The 27,743-nt window shown below is 37.3% G+C and overlaps 1 protein-coding gene and 1 non-coding gene across 44 annotated transcripts in view; both read right to left on the reverse strand.

The window, feature by feature from the left end:
* The window catches only part of Ank3 (ankyrin 3), a 503,325-nt gene that overhangs the window by 162,985 nt on the left and 312,597 nt on the right, over positions 1-27,743 (reverse strand). For all 43 annotated transcript variants that reach the window (XM_048814103.1, XM_048814271.1, XM_048814128.1 and 40 more), the window contains 2 exons: positions 19,843-19,941; positions 6,063-6,161 (listed from right to left, as the gene is read on the reverse strand). In XM_048814103.1, coding sequence (XP_048670060.1) covers positions 6,063-6,161; positions 19,843-19,941 — 198 coding nt within the window. The remainder of the gene's footprint in view (positions 1-6,062; positions 6,162-19,842; positions 19,942-27,743) is intronic.
* LOC125620157 lies at positions 20,214-20,352 on the reverse strand. Its single transcript, XR_007351739.1, has one exon. It is a non-coding gene; the product is annotated as a small nucleolar RNA SNORA13 (small nucleolar RNA).

A 27,743-nucleotide genomic window follows, 5' to 3' on the forward strand; every position in this document is an offset into this window, starting at 1 on the left:
AAAAAACACCCCAACTTTTAGCATGGGGCTGGAGAATGTAGCACAGTGGCACAGTACATGCTTAGAATATTCTAGGCCTTCGGTTCAATCCCTAATACACACACAGAAATATAAATATATATGTTTGGCAGCAAAGTTGGAGCCTGGGAAATTCCTAGAAAATCTAATTATCAAGAGAAGCTCTATTAATTACTAAACTCTAACAAATTTTTGGTAAAAATATAACGACAGCAAATTCAGCTCCCCAAAACATTGTCATCAATGAGTTTTGAAAGTAATGATATGTTGAACATGTACAATGAAGCAAATGTTTCTGGTTTCTCTGGGCCAACTTATTTCCTCCTAATTTATCAGTGAATGACATAAAAAGGAGTTCAATATATGAAACAATACATAATCCCTTCTTTAGCTACCCTCATGGTATTATTTACTCATTGCCACATATTTCAACCATTTATATCTCTTAAAGGCAACAGGTTTAGGACTATATTTTTCCATATTGCTCAGCAGAGAGCTCTGAATATACAAGAAATGCTTAATACATATTTATGTAAATTTAAAGACTTCATACACTGTCAATCAGCATATTTTTGTTTGAAAAATTCCCCTGAAACATTTTGAACCAAAGTAGAAACTAAGGTGCAACAAAGGGTGGGAACGTTTCCCATTTGAGACACTGCCACCCACAAGCATATGTACTAGCTGATTCAGGCCAAAACATTCCTTTGCTTTATGTTTTGATACAGTCCTGGAGGAAAACACGAAATAAACAAAATCTGAGAGAGCAAATGACTTAGTGGAGAAGAGGGAGGCAAGTTGATGATAAAAAGAAACTCTCTAATGATACAAGATAATGATGAATGGGTGGGAAACTTACGGGTCCTTTGGGAAGGACCAAAGGAAAGAAAAGAAATAGGTATATCACATATAGCACCTGAAAATATGGATCTAGGATGATGGAATTAAGCATGACAACAGTCTGGAAGGACAGGAAAGATTGTCTTAAAGTTCATAATGCATCAAGGACTTAGGAATAAAACCAGAGACCTTGCGTCTGACAGAAGAAAAAGTAGGCCCTAATCTTCATCATGTCGGATTGGGCCCCAACTTCCTTAATAAGACTCCTTTGGTGCAAGAATTAAAATCAAGAAACAATACATGGGATGGACTCAAACTAAAAAGTTTCTTCTTAGCAAAAGAAACAATCTGTGAAGTGAACAGAGAGCCTACATCTTGGGAGCAAATGTTTACCCCTCACACATCAGATAGAGCACTATTATCTAGGGTATGTAAAGAACTCAAAAAGTTAAACACCAAAAAAAACAAATAACCCAATCAATAAATGGGCCAAGGATCTGAACAGACATTTCTCAGATGATGATATACAATCAGTCAACAAATGTGTGAAAAAATGTTCATCGTTGCTAGCAATTAGAGAAATGCAAATCAAAACCACTCTAAGATTTCATCTCACTCCAGTCAGAATGGCAGCTATAAGAATGGCAATAAGTGTTGGTGTGGATGTGGGGGAAAAAGGTATACTCATTCACTGCTGGTGGGACTGCAAATTGGCACAGCCAATATGGAAAACAGTATGGAGATTTCTTTTAAAATTGGGAATGGAACCACCATTTCACCCAGCTATTCCTCTTCTGGGTCTACACTCAAAGAACTTAAAAACAACATACTACAGGGACCCAGCCACATCAGTGTTTATAGCAGCAGAATTCACAATAGCTAAACTGAGGAACCAACCTAGATGCCCTTCAACAGATGAATGGATAAAACAAATGTGGCATATATACACAATAGAATACTACTCAGTGATAAACGAGAATAAAATCATGGCATTTGCAGGTAAATGGATAGAATTAGAGAAGATAATGCTAAGTGAAGTTAGCCAATCCCCAAAAACAAATGCTGAATGTTTTCTCTGATATAAGGAGGCTGACTCATAGTGGGATAGGGAGAGGAAGCATGGAAGGAATAGATGAACTCTAGATAGGGCATAGGGGTTGGAGGGGATGGGGAGAGGGCATGGGATTAGAAATGATGATGGAATTTGATGATCACTATTATTCAAAGTACATGTAAGAAGACACAAATTGGTGTGAATATACTTTGTATACAACCAGAGATATGAAAAATTGTGCTCTATATGTGTAATCAGAATTGTAATACATTCTGCTGTCATATATAAATTTAAAAAAATAAAAATGAAAAATAAATTTAAAAAATACCCCCCCACACACAAAAAAGAGCTCATGATGCATGCATTCCCTGAATACTCTTCCAACAAATACTTACCAAAGGCCTAATACATGTTGGGTACTTAGGGGCATAGGACTGAACTTGGACAAGTCCCCACTTTCATAATACAGAAGAAAACTACACAGTGAGGAAGTAAACAAACTAAGAGATAATTTCATGACAGTCCAAAAGGACATAAAATCCAGTCAAATAATACTTACTTAGGTAAGTGGTGGGGATAGAAGGAGTAGAAAGTCAAAAAAAGGCCTGAGAAGAAGACATCCCAGTTTGGAGAACATACTGAGATCAAAGAGATCTCTGACAAGTGGAGGGAACTGAAACTAAGCAGTTAATGAGAACAAACTTGGTATATCCTAGGAAGAAAAGAAGGTGGGGTGGTGAGCAAGAAGCGGGGTGAAGCAGGGAGCAAAACAGAATGTGGTGAGGAATTTATCCTCAGTGCAGGAAGTAACTTTTGATTCAACATAGATATATGTTTCCTCTCCCCAAACTCCACCAAAGGGTAGTAAAGTAATTTAGAGGGTACAATCCACAAAGGCAAGCGCATGTTTGCATGCTTTTACATTCACACATACATACCAGGAAAGGAGACCATAACAAATTTTTGAATATGAAAGGAGGATTTAACCTTTGTAATTCATCTACCAGAAGAGAGAAGGCTGCTATCTGGGTGTTGTGGGGAGACACAATCAGTGGTATGCTGACCAGTGTTCAACAACTTTTAGAAAAAGAAAAGCCCCAGTGTGTACCATTTTCCAATTTCCATGGTGTACAGACTCCCTGCTCTGACCAATTTCAAGATGCCAATGTGATTACCAGATGTGGAATCCAGAAGAGGTATGCACAATTGGCCCTTATGGGCTAACACAATCTGGCTCCAGCACATTGCTGGGTATAATAAAGACCAGCAGATTTACCTCTCAGCTCCTTAAAAAAAAAAAAAAAAAGATATGGAAAAGTATCACCTTAGAAGATGAGAGACTTAGGGCTGAAAGCAGGACTGGTTCAAAGTCTATGTATGGAGCTGTTAGGTTTCCAGACCCTTCCCAACCTAGCAAATCAGGTTGTAACCCCTTTCCACTCAATAGAAGATGATCAGAAAGATTCACACTCAGTCCTCAGGCAGAGCAGAGGGCAATGGTAAAGATTTGGTTTGGGGTGAGACCAGATGATTCCAGAAGAGGAAGGACAATATAGTGTTAGGGATATGGTTTCTGGAATCAGATGGTTTGGTTTCAAATTCTTGCTCTGCTACTAGCTGCTATTTCATCTCTTTGGGTTTCACGTTCCTCTTCTATGCAGAGCAACAATATGGGTATCTCACAGAGTTACTGTGAGGACTCAGTGAGCACAGAGCCTGGTGGGTGCTAGTCATGTAAATATTAGTTATCATTATTATGTTTAAATTACACATAAAGAACAAGAAGACTGACAGTCTTTTCTTCTACCTCACTCAGAAGACATTCACACAGGTTCACAGGGCAAAAGATTAGAGGATTTATCTCTCAAAAACCGGAATTACCCCAATGAAAGGACACCTAATCCTGACATTAGAGAACATCTGCATCCCACCACCACCTGATCATCAGCCTTGTGTCCAATCAAAGACCTTTTCAAATACTTGCAGTTGACACTTGTGTTTCAGATACAGACATTTATGGGAATCCTCCAACAGAAAAAATAGAGTCAAAGCAAATAGGAAAAAAGGAAATTTGAGGAATTAGGGACATATGAGAGGTAGAAAAAATAAATTGTGTTGAATGTTGTCAGAAAGGTAATAGAAAACAATTTATCCATAAAATAAGAATAGAATGCTTTAAGAAAAGAAGCTAACAAGGTTGGGTACAGTGGCATACACCTGTAATCCCAGAGGCTCAGGAGGCTGAGGCAGGAGGATTGCAAGTTCAAAGCCAGCCTCAGTAAGTTATCAAGGCCTAAGCAATTTACTGTCTGAAAATTTTAAAAAAGGCCCAGGAGTATGGTTCAGTGGTAAAGTGATTTTGGGTTCAATACCCAGTATAACCTTCCACCCCCTGAAAATGCTATCAAAGAACAAGGAAATGTTCTTGAAAATTAAAAGCATGGAAGAAAAAATATCAAGGAGATTCCCCACCCCCCACACACAAATCAAGTCAACAATAAGAAAAAAGATGAAACAACTATTTGCTTTTAATTATGCTTGCACTGCTTTGACACAATGAAAATTTACTTTATAGAGAATAAAATTAATCAGAGAATTTATAACCTGGTGACTGACAAAATTTGATGGACAGTTTATATGGCTACTCCAACTGCAAAGGAAAATCTAGATTGCAAAGAAGAGAGGAAATGGGGATTAGTAGGATGCTCTTATGATGGTTCAGTGAGAGAGAATGTAGCCAGGAAGAGGAAGTGGATTGGAGAAAAGTAGATATGACTATGTCAAAGAAAAAGAACCCACAGAATGGTTAAGGTCAGAAGCACTCAAAAGGCCAAGATATTGCTGGGTGTGGTGGTGCAAGCCTTTAATCCTAGGGACTCAGGAGGCTAAGGCAGGGGGAATCACAAGTACAAGGCCAGCCTGGGTAACTTAGTGAGTCTCTGTCTCAAAATAAAAAAAATAAAAAAGGATAGGAATATAGTTCAATGATAGAATGTGCCAAGGGTCAATCCATATTACTGAAAAAAAAAAGTCAAATTATAAAAGAAGAAGACTGGGTGTATTTGAAGCCCAGGTTCAATTCCAAATACTCGTGGCAGGGGTTGGTGGGGAGAGGGCAGGAAGCCTAGGTATCATCATATACAATGAAAAATTTGTGGCTGCTTCATTCTATTGAATAATACCCCCGATTATTTACCAATCTCAATCCTTCATTTAAATAAGTGATAGAATTCTTCAGACCACCTTGACAGATGTTTAGTCTTCCTAGAATTGTTGAGGAAACATGACCAGAGTGCAAAGGGGAATCACATGTGATTGTGTTGCTTTGATACTGTTTAGAAATTAAGGATCTTGTCTCTTTCTAATTAATGATTTTGTCATGCTGGGATCAAACTCTGGATTTCGTGCATGCCAGGCAAGCATGCTACCACTGAGCTATATCCCTGACCCAGAAATTAAGGAGTTTTATAAAGCTTAATATAGCTTCCCCAAACCACTGGTTTAATTATCTAAAATAGTAGTGACTATCAGGTAGTTTGTGTATCTCAATAATCATTTATATATATTCTTTTCCTACCTAATACGGTATAAAGTTTTACCATCAGGAAAACCTATAAGACATTTAGTAAAACATTAATTTTTTTTTTTCAGGTAATCTTGTGTTCCTTTTAGATTCTTCAACTTTCCCAAAGGCCCACTCAATGTACTGTTTCTCAAATTTCCCATCTATATCTGCTAAATGATATTCTTATCTTCTTGTCAGCTGTGCACTCTAAAGAAATAAACTGAGGGGCTGGAGCCAGCATCTAGACTTGGGAAAGTGTAGATCTTTGTAGTCTATCTTAACCCATCAAGCAATCATTTCGGAACTATGAAAATTTCATAGAGTGAAATCAAGTAGTAAGCATTTCTGAAAAAACAAAAACAACACACACAAAACAACTTCATAGACTAGTGCATTCCACATAAGGGTTTCATAAACCCACACTTATTTTGAACTTCTCCAAAGATACGATGAACATTGCTACTCTCATTGTTAAATTGAACCCATTTTTTTTCCCTATGAGATTCAAAAGTCTTGATTAAATAATCAGCAAAGGAATTCAAAGCTAAATACAGTTTAACGTTCAGAAACCTGGAAAGATCTTACCTTGGTCTTGGAAAGAATGGGGGCAGCTCGATCAAGCAGCATTTCCACCACCTGCTCATGGCCGCTTCTTGCCCCACAGTGCAGTGGTGTCAGACCATCCTGTTGAACAGAGGTAACACCTTCATGAGATTTGGTAGTAAATTCTATAAATGCAGTATATTTCTTAAGACTCAGCATGGTGTCTAATATGCTGTGGACATTTACTCCACATATCTCATAAAATACTTTCACATTTTTAAGTTGAGAAATAGTTTTTTGTAAGTTCAAGTAATTGTAAAGCACATAATTTCTCACCATTTAGAAGACTGACATTTAAATATATAACTATTTCCCTACTCTTTTAAACATACAATAAAATCTAAATACTGAGAGTAACTTGATGCCTCCATTTCAAAAACACATGAATAAACTTTTAAAATAGAAATTTGTAAAAGGAAACTCATGCTGGCCCTTTTTCTTCTTGCATTTCTATTTCTAACCATTTCCCCAATATAATTTTTCTTAATATTTTTTAGTTGTCAATGGATCTTTTACTTTTATTTATTTATATGTGGTTGAGGATTGAACACACAGCCTCACACATGCCAAGCAAGCGCTTTATCACTGAGCTACAACTCCAGCCCAATATAATTTTATCTTAATATAATTTTATCCTTGAGTGTTTATTGATTACCACATAATGTTTCTCTACCATGAAAGTATACACATTTAAATTTAAAAATAATTTAAAGATTTCTTGAGATCATAAGTCTCTAAGCATTAAATCTAAATCTGATTAAAATTATCATACAATTATTCAAAATATTGATCAAAATATATAAAATACTTCATTGGTATCCCTTCTAATTTCATGAGATCCACCATTTTTCCCCTCTCTCTCAAGCTTCCTCAGATGAGAGAAAATATTCCACCCTTGACCGAGTCTGGCAAGGGGATGAAGAGGAGCTGAGGGAGTCATGGGGAAGCAGTGGGAAATGATGTCTACCAAATGATTCTGTGTCTATGTACAAATAAATCACAATAAATCCCCCTTATATGTAATGTAGCTCTCCACATGACACCAATATTTTGATATCTCCTTCTTGCTCCTTCCCTCTCAGAGGTTTTTGCACTGTTGGGCATGTGGCTGAGAGTTAGCGTGGCCTCCTTGGGTTCTAGGGGAGGACTATGTGCTAAGGAAAGGTGGGGAAGGAGACTCAGCATAGAGTTGAAGAAGTGAGGAGTTATTCACTTTAAGTGGCTCCAAACCCTTTGGTGGGTTTCCATACCCACCTGGCTTGTGTTCCCCAAACTGAAGATTACTTAATACCTACTCTACGAATAATCACATTTAAAAATACATCAAAATTTAGTTCGGTACATTCAAATTACTTTACAGATTGGGTGAGTAGATATGGAAAAATAAGCCTAATTATTCCAATTTATAAGCAAGCAGGTACAACCCTATTTCTAAACTACTAACCAAATCTCCATATTATTAACATTCTCTAAAAGATGAAATTTGAATTGCAAATAGTGGATGTCCTGATTTGAACATTCTTTGAGCCCATTCAACTATTCTGCCTTTTATGTTCACTTAAAATAAACCAAAGTAAAGCAGCCTTTCATGTAGAAAAAGTGTTTTGCTAATAAAATAAAACATAGGAACATATTAAAAAATCATGAAGTCCAACGTCTTCCTAGTAACATAAAACCTGAAAACATCTGAAGGAGAAAATAAAATTATCGCCTCTTCCTTCCACCTCACAGAAACATCGCACAGAGACTGAGGTACAAGGATTGTCTTTTATGAACTAAAAGATCAGAATTGTTTCTTTCATTTTCTCTTAAGTAGACTCTAAGAAATAAGAGATGACAGAATATGTGTAGACATTTTTTAAGTGTGACCACACAAAAATAGTTATTTGAGCTCACTTCCTTCATCCTTGAAAATTAGCTTCCTCAAAGCAAAATGCGACACACTAAATAAAATGTTTGGCCATCTAAGAGCAAAATCTATCTCAACTATCAACTCCTTAATCCTTTGGAAGTATACTATCCCTCCTTATAGACATATACTTTTTTGCTGATTTCATCTTTAAAAAAAAGTTCTCTGGAACCAATCTATATGCCCTTCAATAGATGAATAGATTGAAAAAAAAAAACTCTGTGGTATATATGCACAATGGAATATTACTCAACATTAAAAGAGAATAAAATTATGGAATTTGCAGGTAAATGGATGGAGTTAGAGAATATCATGCTAAGTGAAGTAAGCCAATCCCCAAAACCAAAGACCAAATGTTCTCTCTGATAAATGGATGCTGATCCATAATGGTGGGGGGTGGGGAGGTGGGGGGAAAATGAAAGAACTGTGATTGGGGAAAGGGGAGAGAGAAGTGAAGAGGGGGAATGGGAGCAGGAAATATGGTGGAATGAGATGGACATGTATGACTAGGTACAGGTATGCACATATGGAGTGATGCTTTAACGTGTACAACCAGAGAAATGAAAAGTTGTGCTGCAATTGTTTACAATGAATCAAAATGCATTCCGATGTCATAGATATCTAATTAGAATAAATGAATTAAAAAAAAGTTCTGATCTTGAAAATTTCAAACATATTTTAGACTAAAGTAAACCAACTGTCACCTCATGGTCAACATGATTCATCCTGATCTTTTTTTTCCTTTCTTATATTATTTCAAAGCAAATTCAAGACATCATATCATTTTTTCCTCCCAATTATCCCTATAAGAAAGGTATAATCTTTATTTAAAAATGATGACTCTAAGGTTCAAAGAGATAAAATTACTCATCCAAGGCTAACTGCAGAACTAGACTAGAGCTACTACTAACTAGGCAAGACAAGCAAGGGAGGTCTGTGGGAAGCCATCCTGACACATCCTGACATCCTGACTGGGCGGCTCCCGTTAAGGGTCTGAGGCTTCTGGCTGTGTCGGAATTTTCCCGGCCCTTTCCTGATGAGCGAACCCGTCCGTGTGGGGGTGTGACTGACCACTGACCCCGGGGGCCCAATCACTGACCCTGACCTTGGAGTGCAGTCCCCCCTCAACCTTCATTGGATGGAATTATCCCCTGAATTTCTTGTTCCCCAATAAAAGGCTACTCCCTGGCGTGTTCACTCTTTCTCTCTCCTGCTAGCCCTGAGTAATCCTTGCTGCCCTGCTGGGCGGTTAGAGGTTGGAGCCAGAGAGGGGAGCCATCTCAGACCTGGCAATAGAAATAAGGTAACTGAGTCTGTGTGTTTTATTTCGATCTCTTCTAGCTAACTTTATGCCAAGAACCTCATTAATGAAACCATTGCGCAGGCCGCGTGGTAGAGAGGTCTTAAGAGGATGATGAAGACAAAACCCTTAAACTCAAGGGGTTCAGCCACCCTTAGTCTTCCTTTAGCGTATTCTGCAGCTGCAGCCTCTGATCTCCAGTTCATTATAAACAAGGAAAATCTAAAGACTCACTGGGGAAAAGTGACATTTTTCATCAGTAGAAGAGCTGAGAAGAGCTACTGTTCTAGCCACTGTTCCCTTTAATCACCTTGCTTCAGTGAGAAGCCAGTTAGCTCCCCAAGGTCAAAGTCATCAGCTCTAGCTGAACTGCCAAGAACTATCTTGAGCACAGGTCTTTCAATGATAATCTTCCTGCAATATTTTTAACACTTTCTCCTTTGGATCATCTACAGATTTAATTTGGCACTTTTTGAAAGTGTATGACACTTCAAACAGCCAAAATCTCAGCAGCAGAGATGCCTCATCAGAAAGCTATAAAAGATGTCACATCTGCCCAGCTGCACAGGTAGGGGTGGCCTAGCTGCTGGGACATTGAAAAGTCAGGGGGAAACCAGTGCCTGGAGTTAAAGTTTAATGAGCATTACGGTTTTTATAATCATGAAGACAGAGACACGAACCAGCCGACTCACAGTGAGACTGAAAATTATCTGTCATTGAATGAATTGAAATTGCAGTAAAAAAAAAAAAAAAAGACAAGGAAGGATAGTAGCATTGACTTCATATCTCTATTTTGGTTATTAAAAAAAAAAAAAAAAAAAAGCAAAACTTGAACCAATCTCATTGGCTTTGAAATTGGCCTAGCTCATCCTTTGCTTTCCTACAGCATGGTTCTGATATGGCACCCTCAGTTGAAAAAAATCTTCAGCAACTGTCGTTCACCCCTCAGGCAAGTCTAAATCCTTGAGGTTAGCATTCCAGGACTTCTAAAATCGTTTCCTGCTTCACTTGGTTCAACTTGCCCTTTCCCCATCTGAAATCACTTCTCCATCAAACACTTTGCAGCTTCTGCAAGAATCTCACTTTCTTGTTCCTCAGCCTTCCCACAACGCTTTATGTACCTCAAGGTCCTCCCCACTTTCTTTAAAATCCAAGGCCTTTTTGTCATACATGATAGCATTTCTTTGAAGCCTTTCCCCAAGACAAATGTAACTTTTGTACCTTCAAGATTTCTGTTATTTTCTGTATCTATGTTGGGCAACTTACAACTTTTTAAACTGGTGTTTTATGACTTGTGGCCCCTTGAACTAACTGTAGTCAGGCTCCTCTGATATTTCTTGTTAACTAGGCCCTGACTTTAGAGCGTCTATGTGTTAGTCTCTGCTTAGTCCAGATTTAGCACGAATGTTGCTGGGTTAATTTAAGGAAAATCCCCCATCCTTGACATCTGATGGAATTTCTTTTTCCCACACTCAATATCTTATCACCTTGGCCTGCTTCTGCAATAATCCTGTCAAGTAGGTTTGGCCAGAATCTCTCTGACCCCTTGATGTTTCCTCCTAGTAATTTCCCTCACCCTAACTCTTACCTTGCTCCTTAGCTCTAAATTCCCACCTTTCCCTGTTGCATTCAGAATTGAGCCAGATGTCTCTTTCTACTCCAGAGCCCTGTTATAGAAACCACCCTTGAATAAAGTCTGCCTTACCATTCTTTGACAAGTGTCATGAATAATTTTTTTTAAACAGTGGTCTATCCCTGAGGACCAGGTTAACAATTTTAAGGATAATTGAATATTGCAGAGGAGGTAACTCTGTAACACATCTATGAAAATTGCTTAATAAAAATTACTAAGTGAATGAAGAGAGTGAATGAATCATTTTCTGGCTAGTCTGTAAAAAATGTTTCCTAGTTAGTTGGTTGAAAATTTGTTTCTTTGTTATCCTTTTTAAGATTAGACTTATTTTGTCTACTTCAGGAGTGCTATTAAAGTATCTTTCCAAAAAATAAAAATTTTAACATCAGTGACTTGCAAATTGGAATGAGATGTAAGAATGTGACTCAGTCTCTTAGCTCTCAGATTTGCTTGAAATAAGCTTTTCCGTTTTCCTAAATCAGAATACTATAAACTTAATAAAAGAGATATTGTGGATATTATGTTTGGCAACACAGCAGTGAACTGGTATACCCTTTCTCTAAAATTAGAAGAATGTTTTCTTCGAAACAAAACAGGGACTTTTTGTTGTTATTGTTTGATACTGGAGATTGAACCCAGGGACACACTGCACTGAGCTACATCCTTGGCCCTTTTTGTTTTTTTTTATCTTGAGACAGCATTTCACTAAGTTGCTGAGGTTGGCCTCAAACTTGCAATCCTGCCTCTGCCTCCTGAGTTGCTGGGTTTACGGAGTGCACCTGGCTAAAATAAGGATTCTTAATTACTTCCAACCCACAGAAATTTAGAATTAATGCACAATGTCATTTAGAATGGGTTCTGGACCAAAAAGCAGCTCTTTAACTGCATACAACAGCATCAACTTCCAGTTGAAAGATGCTTGTCAAGGCAATTCATGGGGGACTGAGGGAGGCTGCTTCAAGAACACAACATATGCAGCAGTTGGACCGGAGAGAAGGAGAGAGGGATGCCGAGTTGCCATAGTAACATTACAGGAGGGAATTGAAATTGCATGGGGTTAGTAATTTTTTTTTTTTTTTCAATTCTCTTGAGTTTTTAAGGCACTAATATAATGAACGAATTTCCCTTGGGCAGAATTCTGAGGCAGGCAAACTGGCTGGTCCAGATCTCATATCTCATTTCAGTGACAGTAATTTTATTAGTAAGGTGGGAACTGCACTTTACTGGCTGAACAGAATACTCTCTTGTGTTAGCCTAAGAGCAAAACCTTGCCCGTATGAAGGCCAAGAAGACTTTCTTTCAAGTTTAATTTTTCTGAAAAGCAGGAAGCAGGACATTGAGGCATCACAGCTGAGAATATGAAGCCAGTGTATCGTATTTTGATTTGTATCTTATAGATCCCTCCCATGTCATCGTCTTAGGCAAAAAACTCACTTTAGAGAAGGGAAATGAATTTAAGCAAGGAGAATTCTGTGAATATATTGTGGATGTAAAAAGTTAATATAATCTTTAACTGAAAACAGTGAAAGAAAACAGACAGTACTCAGGAGAAAAGAGGTATAATGACTTCCAAATATTAACTAAAGGGCCCTTTACAGTCTTTTAGCAAAGCTATTCATGTTTTATTTTTACCAAGAGTTCTGACTATATCCTTACTTTGTTAGGCAGTTATAGAGTTAACCTAAGAGGAGGTGCAATAACATTTTTGAATGTTCTCTGTTACAGGCACTTTGTATTTGGAATCTTATTTAATACTGACAACAACTCCATGAGAAAAGCATCAGTAGTTCCATTTATAGATGACAAAGCTGCTCCAGGGGATTCATGTACCTATATCCAAGGTCACATGGCAAGTAAGTGGTTGGAATTAGAATTTACGCTCAGGCTCACCTCTGTCTGAAGGATTGGATTTCTTCTACTATGCCAAGCAACCTCTAAAAATACAAGCATTCGATATTCTTTTAAGATCAATAATTCATTTCTGCCATTTGTACATAGGGGAGAGAAACACTTCTTTCTAATTCTCTTCCTTAGTCTATTGCTGCACATTCTGTACCTTTAGAATTAAACTAAAAGGAAGAAAAATTCTCCTGTCTTCTCTCTGCTTAGAAAATGACAACTTTCTTTCTGAACTAGAAGATGCCCTATGCTATTTGTTTTGTATTTTTTCACCCTCTTTTTTTGTCTCTCTTGTCTTCCTTTGGGCTGAATATTTAATATTGTGATCATTGAATCATTATATATAACATCTGTTAACTTCTCCTTTGACTTTAGCTTTATTTTCTTGGTGGTGATTGCCCTAGGGGTTACAGTCCATATTCTTAATTTATCATAATCTGAATATTATATAATAACATCATATTATGCTAATATTATATTACAATTAATATATATATAACTGATATTATATCACTTTATGAATGAAAATTCTGCAATATAATTCCATTTATACTATTTTCATTTTTTGCTCTAAGTAGCAAATATTTCTACATATATTGTAAAACTCAAAATAGATTGATATTTTTGTTAAAGCAATTGACTTTAAAAAAACTCATTAAAAGGAAAAAATTGTGTAATATGATCTTAAATGTCAAAAATTTGATTTTAAATCAAGATGTTTTTGCAGAGCCCTTATAAGATGATATATGCTTGGAAAAGTCGAATTAAGGTTCAAAATTAAAACAATGATATTTATTTATTGCATCCTTTTGAGAAGAAAGATTGACAACTACACAATATTTGTATGCCAAATTAGTGTAGAGGTATTTAAAAGAAAATGGATGTGACCACTACCAACATATATCAAGGGAAAACAGGGGTGGTGAGGGGAGAAGATTACCCTCTGACGACAGCACTCATGACCACAAAGCAATTAGCCAAAGTAATAACTGTCCTGAGCCTGCTTTGTAGATTCTTCAAGAACCAGGCATGTGACATTTACCCACTACTTTTAGTTCCCTAATTTGGAAAGGGAATGAGTTTTCTAACATAGTGTAAAATCACTGGGATAGAAGAAAAAAGAAAGCCCCTTTCTCCATGTTCTGAGAACTCTTTGCAACTGTCAAATACATTTTTTCCTTCAAAGAGTCGCTCTCAAGTTTATAAAGCTAAGAGCATTTTATGATTACTTGTCCTTCCTTTAATCTAAAGAAATAATTTCAATTAATTTCTAATATTTGTGCATAAAACTGAGAAATATCAATATACTTTTGTATGGCATGAATAATTATTAAGTTAGCCTTGATTAATTGAAACCCAGTCTGTTGCCCTGCCAAATGCTCATGTCAACAATCTATCTTAGAACTCTATAAGGGGAAGTAAAGCCTAAATTTTTTTCTCTGAGAGAGACTAAATCATTACTTTGAAAAATTTAATATTTTCTTCACAACAAAGAAAGCAAACACAGATAGAAATATTTCTTTTTCCTTTGTATTAAATGTGAGAAATACAACGAGTTGCATTTCAGGGAAAGTAAAGGTTAAAATTATAGGATATTCAAGTTTACTCTGACATTTTTCCAGAACAGTAAGAATTTAACAATTGTCAGGTTGGAGGTGTTCTGAGACCCCTAAATCTACCTGTGCATAAAGATCTATTCTTCTAAGTGAACTGGTTGCCATTAACTTCAGGGAGAAATATTACATTACCACAGTATCAGTATAAAGTCAAATAAATCAAGACCCGTTGTTAAATTTGTCATTAAAGATTGTATCTTATTTCAACATATTTTTTGAGAGAGAGAGAGAGAGAGAGAGAGAGAGAGAGAGAGAGAATTTTAATATTTATTTTTTAGTTCTTGGCGGACACAACATCTTTGTTTGTATGTGGTGCTGAGGATCGAACCCGGGCCGCACGCATGCCAGGCGAGCGCGCTACTGCTTGAGCCACATCCCCAGCCCCTTATTTCAACATATTCAGCAAATGCTGAACATGTAATATGTGCCAGGAAGTACTTTAAGTATGCTAAGTGCTACGGATACTATGATACATATATACATCTTAGTATCAAAGCACAGCTTTTCATGCACTGTGGTAGTAACAGGATGATTGAGGTGGAGGGCAGCAGCATATTGCTAGGAAGGTTGGAAGTCAGGAGGGGCATACCTGGAACAGTGTTCTGGGAACCAGAGCATAGTTCTTACTGACTCTACCTCGAACTCTGCAACTTCTTAGAAGCAGTAAACACAAGCACAGCTACCTTTATGATTAGATGTGGAGAAGTTGGTGAAAAGAGAGAATTTAAGTTCTTAAAATGGCTCTGGTATAGGCACCATATTGAGTCTCTGCCTGGGCTGGGAATTAATGCAAAAGAAATGAAAATGACAAGAGACCATGTGTTGCAAAGCATCTTCCTTCAACATGTACCAAGCACTCATGCTAACTTTGAAGATAGTAAGAGTTTGAAGAGAAATAGCAGGCCATCCTTAGAAAGCACTGTAGTCTATTAAGACACAAAGCCATTAAGATCTTGTTGAAAAAATAAACAAATGTTATAATCATTTTAAAATTAGAATGCTGCACATTGAACCAACTAAAGACTACCTTGACATGTGTTTCTATCTCTGCACGCTTCCCACCATTGTTATAGATGTACTGTACATACTCAAGTTGGCTATCAACATGAGTGTTAGTTAACATGCCAGTTGATACTAGTCAGCACTATGGGACTGGGAAAATCAGAAAAGCTTTCTAGAATTGAGCTAAATAGAGACATGAAATCACTGATGTATCAGATCCTAACTAAGCTGTAAGGGAAGATTCATGTTTAATCATCTTGAATTTCATGAGAAACAATTACTTTTGCAGTGTTGGGGATTTAACCTAGGGCCTCTTGCATTCTAAGCAGGAGCTGAGCAACTGAGCTGCAGCCCTAGACCTAATTATTCTTTGAGTTACAATATCCAGCACCGAGATGCTTGTGAGATCATTGGAACAACTCCCTCTCTGCATGGGAAGGAAAGGAACTTTCCTTAGGCCACAACTGTACCACTTGCCAGTCACACTTAAGATTTAGGAGATTAGGGGCTGGGATGTAGCTCAGTGGTAGGGCACTGCGGCATGAAGCCCTGGGTTTAATCCCTTGCAACACACAGGAAGACTGCAGAGATTAGGCACTAGGGTAATATAAAATTCATGCTCATTCTGCTTTTCTAGCTGGTAAGATCTTGCTGAGGTCCTACCTAAATTACCCTGATACAATTCAAGTTTACTTCCTGGAATAAAAAATGCTTTAAGAGCTGTCTTTTAAACTGAATCCCTTATTAGGTGATCAGCCCATGTAGAAACAGAGCCCTAAAGAAGAGGTCATTGCCAGCACTAGACTCCAAGGTCAAGTCAAGAGATATTTGTGTCTAAACATGGGGACTGGTATACACCAGTTCAGATTTGTTGAATGCAACAAGATAGCCACAACAATAGGAAGTACTTGGTAGGCACTGGATGAATGGAGAACACTACTTTCTCCAAAGCTACTACTAGATTGGGTAGTTAAAACTTGTATTTATGAAAATTCAACTTCTTGTTTTTTGGCCTGACCCCTTGGCTTTCTGACATTTTAGCTCCCTCCCTCCCAATCAGTACTTTGTCATTTCAGCAAGAGAGAATCGAAGCTCTGATGAGGAGAACACAGAATAGCTCACATATTTTGGGCAGACACTACGCTTTCTTCCATTGAGTCTGCCAGGAATTCAGTCTGCACACAACTGACACCCTTCCCTCAGCCCACCCCACATAGGACAATACCAAAAGAATGACAGGCTTTTCTGTTCCCTGGTTCCCTAAGACTTTCCTTCGCATCCCCATGTCACTGTTTAACACTGAAGAAAAGTAAATCCAAGTCAAAACTAGATGGGAAGGTAAAAGGAGTCTATGTCATTGCTGAAAATAACATAGCACTTCAGGGAGGCAGCACCACATAGAAACCAAGTGGCATAGAAAATTGTGCCTATATACATTATTTCCTATAGCTGATATTTTTATCCCTAATTTTTATGCTTATTCCCAGGCCCTCCCCTATATGCACTTTGTACATACCCTTTCCCCTCCCACTTTATTAAATACAGCATGTACATGTTTGGTCAATGATGCAAAGTGACAAGTAATTTTGCTATTCTGATGATTGATGACTGCATATAGAGGGGAAAAATAAGGTAATTTCCAATCCACAAACCAGCTAAAATCCCAGCTGGATATACAGGCATCTCTTTAAGTTTCTCTTTTCTGCTTGTCTCTTTCTTCCCTCATTTCCCTTCAGAATGATCCCCCTCCCATTTATAAATGCACCTCCATGCAGTAATCAAATGGTAAAAGCAATGCAACTCTACCTTTTAATCCTTACAAGCCCTTTAAATAGCCTGTGCCTTGACTCCTGCCATTTATACAATGGTTCTAGCATTCTTTATATACTGATGATTCCTTCTTATTGAAATATGTAAAAGGCAGTTCAATAAGATCTCTATTCAATTTACCTCCTACTGAGGTAATGCTTTAGGAGTCAACCCCAACCTTTCTTCACTCTTCCTCTCTAGAAAGCTTGTAGCTCCCCTCCCCCCAACTTCCCATTTACTCATCAGTACCTACACAAAACAGGAAGCACTGTTTATTTTACACACACACACACACACACACACACACACACATATTGTACTAGGGATCGAACCCAGGGCTTCTTGCATGACAGGCAGACGCTGTACCACTGAACCACATCCCCAGCCCAGAAAGCTTGTATCTTGTAAGGTACGTGCATGGTTTTCAGGTTCAATAGGCATCAGGAAAAAGAAGTTTGGATCTCCTGCTTTCTACCTATGGCTGGGCTGGACTAGGGACAGAGTACAGAAGAGAAACTAGCCCATTAGCTTCATGAAGACAGGAAAAGTGTTGTCTTCCTCTTTCACCAGCTATGTCTGGTCTACAGTAGACACTATAGTCATTTACTGGTTGGATGAATAAATGCAATGAATGATAAATGAAGTAGTAAATCCAAGCACTACAGGAATCAAACTGAGGTTGCCAGGCTAGTTTTAGAAACACGGATATCAGGATTCTTGGAAGGGGGAAGCACAGGATTAGAGCAGCTACAATTACAAGGTGGGGAAACCATCCAAAAACCTTAAATAAGTGGATGCGTATGGTGAGGCCACCTTTCTATTAGACTGGCTCTTGCTCAGATCTTGTAAGAAACACTTGAAGTGTGGAAAAAGAAAATCCCTTTGCTAGAGTTTCAGTACTAATTGGAGCTCTGAGACAACCTAGGAGTAATGACTGGGATTTATTTCTGGCCTGCTTTATAATAGAACAGTTTACAAACTTGACCTTGATTGCTGCAGCAATCTTTCAAAATGCTATTAATTTTATTCGTCTTCAGATAGAGAAATTAAAAGTAGAAAGTTTAAATAGCCTACCTAATTCAACCGGCCAAGCTCATAATCTGATTTCAAACCAGATTTTCAGTTCTTTACCATAACCCTGGTGCCTCAGACAAAATAAACAACATACTTCACATACATAACATACATGAGGCCTTGGGTTCAATCCCCAGTAATTCAAAACAAGCAAACAACAACAAATCTCCCCCAAACACAAGAAAAACCCCTAAACCAAGCAAACCACAACAAAACCTACACAATATACCATAAACGTCAAGTTATGCATATTTATGGGAAAAGTTTAATTGTGTGAAAACATATTTGATATAAAATTTAGCACAACTTTTTTTGGGGGGGTTACTGAGTACTAAACCTATAGGTGCTCTGCCACTGTAGTAAATCCCTGGCCCCACTATTTTTTTTTCTCACTAAGTTGCAGAAGCTGACCTCAAACTTGCCATCCCCCTGTCTTACCATCCCAAATCTCTGGCACTACAAGTGTGCACCACCATGCCTAGCACTCTTAGCCATTTTTAACTGTATATTTCAGTAGTGTTAATTATATTTATTTTGTTGCCTGATAGGTCACTAGAACATTTTTTTTCAATCTTGCTTTTTAATCTGAAATTCCATACCCATTAAACAAGTCCTTATTTCCCCCTTCCCCATCCTCTGGAAAGCACTCTTCTATTTTCTATTTCCATGATTTTTTTCTTCCTCTGGTGCTGAGGATGGAACCTAGAGCTTCGTGCATGCTAAGCATACACTCTAACACTGTGCTGTATCCCTGGCCCATTTCCATGATTTTGACAGTTTAGATATCTCAATTAAGTAGCATCGTACAGTATTTTGCCTTTTATGACCAATTTATTTAACTTAGCATAATGTCCTCAAGATTAATCCACGTTTTAGCATGTAACAAGATTTCTATCTTTAAGGCTGAATAATATTCCATTATATATAAATACTGCATTTTAAAATTCATTCATCTATTAATGGACATTTGGGCTGCTGGCATCTCTTAACCACTGTGGACAATGATGTAATGAACACAACTAGAAAAATTTCTTGGAGACCCTGCTTTCAATTATTTTGGGTATATATCCAGAGGTGGGACTGCGGGGTCACATGATAGTTCTATTTTTAATTTTCTGAAGAATATCCATACAATTCTCTATTGTGGCCACACCATTTTATATTCCCTCAAACAACAGAGAAGATGGATTTTTCAGTAGAAAAACTATCAGTTTTAACTTCAAACTAATCAAATAGTTCAGCTTGCCATGTCATATAATTCTTGAAAATTTAACTCAGTGAAAACTCTAGACCTTAGAGCCTATTCCTGTAATTAAAGACAAACACTAGTTAAACATAATTAATGATTTATAAAGACGGACATCCACCCTATTTTAAGAAGAATAAATGTGGTTGGCATTTTCCAAGAGACTACAAGGAATTAAAAATAAAGCCAATGTTTAACCAACACAAATGCAGTAGGAAAAGTATTCCTACCTCTTGCAAATAAGTATGAGCATGCATATAAGTAGCACTCTTACCCTGGTTTTGGCATCGATTTTAGCTCCTCGATCAAGCAACAGTTTCACCATATTTGCATTTCCTCTTTTTGATGCAACATGTAAGGGAGTGATGTCATTCTGTGGAAGAACAGAAAAAGAGATGGTTTTGATATCCTTAGTTTAGATAAAATACTGTTGTCTAAACTTCCCCCAACATTATTCTTGTTCCTTTTTAAACATTATAAAACTATACTTCCCAATGTTTCTGACAGCAATTTTTTTCAGAAGGGATAGTCTGTGGTTGGGGTCCACATTTACTTATTTCAATTACTGGTGTTCACTAATGGATGAGATGATAACTAAAAAAAGTATCTCCAAAAGTGTGCCCTTTTTTTTCTCCTCTAAGTGCAAACTGTTACTTATGCACCTTCTACCTTCTACACCAAATATACTAAATTTTAGGGCAGAAAAAGCCGCAAAGCATGTATTTATGCCTCTTTTAATACAACATTCACTAGCTTCCAAAAGTGAACGGGTAACATAAAGACTACAAAATCCCGTGCCTTTATGTCAATGTATTTTCCCACAAATTTGTGTGATACTAAGCATATTGGATAGCGAGCAGGTGACTGACAAGTGACTAATTAAGTTGGTCTAGACTGAGTTAAAGGAGTGTCATGTGACTCATAATCTTTCCCAGGCTCAGTAGGAGCCTCAGGTTGTCACAGAGGGACAATAGCCCCTGAAACTGGAATATCTGTTCTTTCCTGACATCCCTTGCACATAGTGTCCGAGGGTGTTTGCAAGGTTTTATTAGCAATCTCACAGAGAGCTAAAAAGTTTTCTTTCTAGAGTACCCTCAAGGAAGAGCCAAGTTATTACAACAAATTTCAATTAGGTTCTCCTTGATTTTTTTTTTTTGTGTGTGATACAAGGGTTCCCTACCATTCAGCTATACCCTCAGCCCTTTTTATTTATTAAAATAAATAAATAAATAAATATATATATATATATATTAGTTGTCAATAAATATTTATTTATATGTGGTGCTGAGAATTGAACACAGTGCCTTACACATGCTAGGCAAGTGCTCTACTACTGCACTATGACCCCAGTGCCAGTCCTTTTTATTTTGATACGGAGTCTCACTGAGTTGCCCAGGTTGGCCTTGAACTTGCAATCCTCCTGCCTCAGCCTCTGTAGTCCCAGGAATAATAGGTATGTGCCACTGGGACCAGTTTAATGTTCTCCTTGATTTCAATGGTTGGCTATCACATTTCTGTCCTCAGTGTATCTTACAGGTACTATGACCATTTCCAAACTACCAAGGAAATGTATGTATATACTGAAAAAAAAAATCCCTATTTTTGTTCCTTATTTTTGTGTAGCAGTAACACAAATTTAAAATCTGTTGTTTGCAAAGGTCAGAAATATCATAAATAAATTAGGCTCACAGGGAAATAGAGCTTGATACACATACAAGCTCCATTTATTGATTGGGTTACCAAGTATTGGTCACTTCCTGTTTGTCAGGTATTGTACTAGATTTGACTTTATTTGTGAAGTGCTGGAGATCCACCCAGGGCCTCACAAATGCTAGACAAGTACTCTGCCACTGAGCTACCTAAGGTCTTTTACTATCTCATTTAATTCTCATAGTCCTTAACATGCCCTATACAACCTGAATTGTAATCCCTGTTTTTTCTACTATAATTTCTTATTTGTTTTAGTTATACAGGACAGAATACATTTGGTATAGCATACATAAATGGGGTATAATTTCTCATTTTTCTGATTGTACATGTTTTAGAATCACATTAGTCATGCACTCATATGTGTACATAAAGTAATAATGTCTGTTTCATTCCACTAGCCTTCCTATCCTCTCCTCCCCTCCCTTGCTGCCCCTAACACTGCTGCCCCTTTTAATCCCTGTTTTACAGATACAGAAATAGCTATCAGAAGCAGGGTTCAATTTTTAAAAGCTTAAACTCAAACACAATATTTTTTTAAAATATTTTTTAATTTTTTTTTTAAATTAGGGATTTGTAGTTATGCATAGTAGCTGGGTTCATACCAACAAACTCATACATGCATGGAATTCAATTCAGCTCCTGATTCCTTGCTTTTCCCTCCCATCCTCCTTCCCCTCTCCCATTTTCCTTCCTCTCTTTTACCTAGGCTTCCCTTTGCTAGTCTATTTATTTATATTTGATTGGCTCTACCTATGCATAAGGGATATGCACATGATTTTTTAAAGAATTCATTCTGCATCGCCTGTCCTTCTTGAGAGAAAACATTCAACCTTTGAGTTTCTGAGTTTGGCTTATTTCACTTAGCACAATATTCCCTATTTCCATTCATTTACTGGCAAATGCCATAATTTCATTCTTTATGGAAGATTGGAACTCCATTTTATTTATACACCACAATTTCTTAATCTATTCATCTAATGATGGGCACCTGGGTTGATTTTAAAATTCAGCTATTATGAATTGTGCTGCTATAAATACTGAGGTGGCTATACTGCTGTAGCATGCTGACTTTAGATCTTTTGGTTAAAAAAACAAAACAAAACAAGGAGTGGGATATCTGGGGCATATGGTGGAACCATCCCTGGTTTTTTAAGGAGTCTTCATACTGCTTTCCAGAGTGATTGTACTAGTCTGCAAGCTCATGAACAACATACAAGTGTGCCTTTCCCTACACAACCTTACCAGTGTTTAGTATTATTTGTATACTTGATCATCATCATTTTGACTGGAGTGAGATGAAATCTAATTGTAGTTTTGATTTACAATTCCCTGATTTCTAGAGATGCTAAACATTTTTTCATATACTGGTTGGTCATTTGTATTTCTTCTTTTAAGGAGTTTTTGTTTAGTTCTTTTGTCCATTTATTGATTGGGTTATTATTATTTTTTGGTGTTAAGTTTTTTGAGTTCTTTGTATATTCTGGATTCAAATCTCCTATTGGAGGAACAACTGGCTAAGATTTTCTCCTGTTCTGTAGGGTCTCTCTTCATGCTCTTAATCATTTTCTTTGCTGTGCAGAAGCTTTTTTATTTTGATTGCATCCAACTTATTGATTCCTGGTTTTATTTATTGTGCTTTGGAGATCTTGTTAAGAAAGTCAGTGCCAGCACTTATATCAGGGAGTGGTGACCCTATGTTTTCTTATACCAAGTGTAAACTTTCTGGTCTGATTAAGTCTTTGATCCATTTTGAGTTTTATGCCAGGTGATAGCTATATATAGAAACACAAAACTAGACCCTATCAGTTTTCCCAGCACCATTTTTTTTTTAAAAAAGCTATCTTTTCTCTAAGGTATATTTTTGGTACCTTTATCAAATACCAGATGGCAGTAGGTACCTGGATTTGTCTTGTGTCTTCTGTTCTGTTCCATTGGTCTTTATGTCTATTTTGATGCTAATAACATGCTGGTTTTGTTATTATAGCTCTGTAGTATAATTTCAGATCAGGTATTGTGATGCCTCCCGCTTTGTTTTTGCTTTTAGTATTGCTTTGGCTATTCTGGGTCTCTTATTCTTCCAAATGAATTTAAGAATTGTTTTTCTGTGTTAAACACGTTATTAAAAAAAACAATTTATAATGAGAAATTGCAAAGTTTGAGAGAAAAGCATGATGAACTTGAGGTGCTCCTCAGCCAAGCTCAATAAATTATCAACCTTGGGGCAGGAGCATTGTTGTGGCAGAGTACCTGCTTAGCATGGGTAAGATCCTGATTCTGTTCCCAGCACCAATCCCCCTGACCAATTAACCCTTTGCTCATATTTCTTTTATACTCACTACTTTTTTCTTCCCTTATGAACTTAAAAGAGAAGAAAAGGCTGGGTAAGGTGGCATAGGCCTGTAATCCCAAAAACTTGAGAGGCTGAGGCAGGAGGCCACCCTCAGCAATTTGGCAAGGCCCTAAGCAACTGAGACCCTGTCTCAAAAGAAAAAAATAAAAATGGCTGGGGTTGTAGGTTCAATCTCCAGTACTATTTATTATTTATATTTGGGGCAGGGGACCCTCTGCCTTGTCCAGGGGTTGCTCTCTTACTCTCCTATTCTCAACCACTCCACAATAACTGAGACTACAGGGAAATACTGCTGCATCTGGCTAGGTGAGGATGTTTTAAAATAAAATCACAATAAATTATTGTTACTAAGAAAGTAAAAATAACAAAATAGCACCCAAGCCCCCATTTATGTTCAAATTCTCCCATTGACTCCAACTGACTAAACACCACCCCCCATAAGAAGGTCCTTGAACTGAAAGGTCCTTGAAGTTTCTTTTAATCTCCAGAGCTCCCATGCCCCACCTTTCCCCCATGTCCATTTGTTATTGAAGTAACTTGATAACTTATTGTGTAAAGTTTTCCACCACCTACATTTGACTGATGGCATCCCCACGGGTGGTGGTGTTTAACATGCCCTTTCCCCTCCCTATCTTCAGCAAACATTTCTAGTTCAATATTTTTAACCATTCATTCCCTTATGAGTAGAGAGACTGTACATTCTTTATATCTTGTTATTCTTAGATATTAAAATATAATTTAAGAATTATTTTCATAATAATTAAGGATTATTCTTAGAGGCCAAAATATAAATCAGTGATGAATTCATTAAATAAAAGAAGAAAAAGGCCTGAGTATAACAATTTATCTTAGGAACACTGATGAGGACTAATGCCATTGTTCTAGAACAGGGGTAGGCTGATGTTTTCAGCAAAGGGCCAGATGGCAAAATTTTCTGCTCTGCAGATCACAATGTCTGATCTGATGTACCCTCTCAACTTTGCCACCGTAGCACAAAGTGGCCACACAAAAAATATAAAGAAGCAGCAATGGTTGTACTCCGTGGGCTGGATTTGATGTGCAGGCAGTCCTTGGCTGACTCCTGCTGGGACCCCAGCTTATGGTTGAAAGTTTCAACTGTGTGTGACAGGTTACAAAAGAGGAAGCGAGGCTACATGGTGTGCACTGTGTAAGGTTTAGTCCTGAGTCCTGTTTGATATGTGTGAAGGATAGCAGAAGGAAATACATTTTATGTTGACTTTTAGGTCTGTTTCACTTGTCTCTATGTTCTGAGCTCAAATGTGTGTGGCTCTAATGACCCAAGTAGCACAGTGGGTGAACTCTAGCTCTGAGCCAGCAGGTGGAGTGTCAGGTTAGGAACACAGGAAACAGTCCACAGGAGCCCTAGGGGGATGTAACCCCAAATCCTCATCGTTTCCCCATGAGTAGGGGCTTCCTTGCTATTGTCCCTTGGAAAAATGGACTCTCACCTGATTAAGAAGGACTTAATTAACCTTTATCACAACAGGCTAATTTTAGTGAGAGCATTAACTATTTCTGTTGCTTCCTTTCAGATTTATATATTCTCTCTCAGACATAGAGATGTCAAAAAGAAAAACAAAGGTTGCCTGGAATTCCTAATTTTCATATTTTTCTATACCCTTCCTAGAGGACTACTTTATATTTTGTAGGCTTTTAAAAAAGTGCTATAAAGGACTTATATACTAACAACTTCAATTTAACTTCATGACAACAATTAAATAATATAGAAAACTTTAACTCCACTTAATAAAAGAAGGAGATATCGAAATGGTCCTTAATTTGCAGATTAAGAAACAGCTAACCACAGGCAGAATTAGGATCAGAATTCTGATTTCCACATGCTCTTACAGTGGCATCTTCAGTTAGGGGTCAGAACGCCTCTATCTAAAGACTGTTGCTTTTCTTCTCTGTCAAATGGAGCTTTTCACTGATATGCACACTTTTTCATTCCTGAGTCATGTAGTAACTGCTTCTGTCAAGTAGGAACAAATCAAGAGCAAAGTGGTACCTCTGAGTCACTCAGAGAGCTATTTATATTTTTATTCTTCTGTTAATCAATAAAAGTATCTTATGCCCTACTATGTATGAGGCCGGTTGCTACATTTCCATTGTCCAACCAAACAGCAAATTATCCCAACATATCAAGAGTCCAATGATGTTAGAGGCAAAGTCTTATTTAAAAGAGCCCCTATTTGCTGGTGAAATTTGTACACACTTGCTAGATTGCAATTTGGCACTATATATGAAAAGCCTTCAAATCTGTAATCACAGATACAAGGCAGTGTTTGACAGTCAGGGTAGAAAGAGCAGGAGTATAAAGAAGGATCCAGCCCTGAGGCCAGGTAAACTCCCTAAGGCTGAGACAGCTAGAATAAAAGATCCCTGAGCCAAGTGAAGCCACACAGAGTATTGGGCAAGAGAAGTCAACTGGTAAGGGTTAGGGTTGTGCTAGAGACCTCCTCTGTGCTGCAGGTGTCCCGAGAAAACTGAGGGAGGAGCTCTAAGATTAAGTGAAATTCTCAGACAGCCCAGCCCTCACCCCAAGGCAAATGGCAGCATCCCCTGAGGACTCATAGACTCAAAAACAAAAATGTAGACTTGGCTCACCCCTCATTAAACTGGTTACATAACTAATATTTGCAGCCTAAAAGAAGGGGGGAAAAAGCATCCATTTTCAGCAAAAGTACCAAATAAGCCGAATCTCTCCTATTACAGATAGTATCCAATGGTCTATCTAATGGGGTGAACAACACACATGGAAAGATAGAAAATGTCAGCAAAGAATTCCCAAGAGAGAGGCAAATGGAAACACTTGATAAGAAAACCACAATATCAGAAATAAAGAATTCCTTTGATGGACCCATGAGTAGACTTCACACAATCAGGGAACAATCAGGGAACCTAAAAATACATCTATTCATAAGTTCTTCCAAACTGGAGTACAGAAAGTGGGAGGAAGAAAGAGCCAAGGATCCAAGAGCTATGGGGCAATATGAAGTGGCTGAATGGAGTGGCATAAGGAGAAGAAATGGGATTGGACAAAGGAAATATTTGAAGAGTTATTAATGTCAAGCATTTTCTCAAGATAATGAAGAACATAAAAACCCAAATCTGAGAAGCTTTGGGGACACCAAGCAAGATAAGCAACAACCAAATCCACCATGATACTCATCAAACTGCTGAAAATGAAAGATAAATAAAAAGATCTTTAGGGTTGTTAAGGGGGAAGAAACAATATGCTTCATACAGAGAACAAAGATAAGAAGTATAGAAGACTCAGCAGAAATTGTGCAATGTTGATAATAAAGAACTGACATCTTTAAATGTTAACACTCTCTCTCTCTCTCTCTCTCTCTCTCTCTCTCTATATATATATATATATATATATATATATATATATATATATATATACATACACACACACACACACACACACACACATGCCCATTGTAAAAAGGCTATAGAGATATTCACCCAAAATTTATCTCTCCATGTTGGGACTACATATGACTTTTTACTTCTTCATGCTTTCCTAAAAGAATTCCACTATGGACATTTGTGTAATTTATTGTGAAAAAATGCTTGTATTTTAATATTGCCTAATATACAGCCCACTCTCCCCCTGTCTCAGTTCCACCATCTGCATTCACTCTGATAGCAAGAGAGTCATTCTATCTACTCATTACCTTCTCTAATATTTGAACTGGGAAGGAAACCAATAAATCTTGAGATATTCTCACCCTAAAATATATTACTGTTTTTCCCATTAATGCAGAAATTTCAATATGGCTAAAGGTCCACACATTATTTTCAAGAAGAAACCTGAATTAAAATTTGGGTTAAACAAATTCAATCTAGAGTTTTGATCTGACCTGAATTTAGTACAAAACCCACAGATACTACTCTCATTTTATGTGAATTAGCTTATTAATATAATTTTTTCTTGGATCAATAAAAAATTTTCTTACATTTAAAAATGTACATTCAAAATGTTATAGAATACATTCGCATTTGGGCAGTTTTTTTTTTTAAACTAATAAGGACCTCTGAGTTGATTCAGTCCAGTGACTGAATGAGGAAGAGCTTAGAGATCA

The sequence above is a fragment of the Marmota marmota genome, unplaced genomic scaffold (assembly GCF_001458135.2).
Source record: "Marmota marmota marmota unplaced genomic scaffold, marMar, whole genome shotgun sequence".
NCBI lineage: Eukaryota > Metazoa > Chordata > Mammalia > Rodentia > Sciuridae > Marmota > Marmota marmota.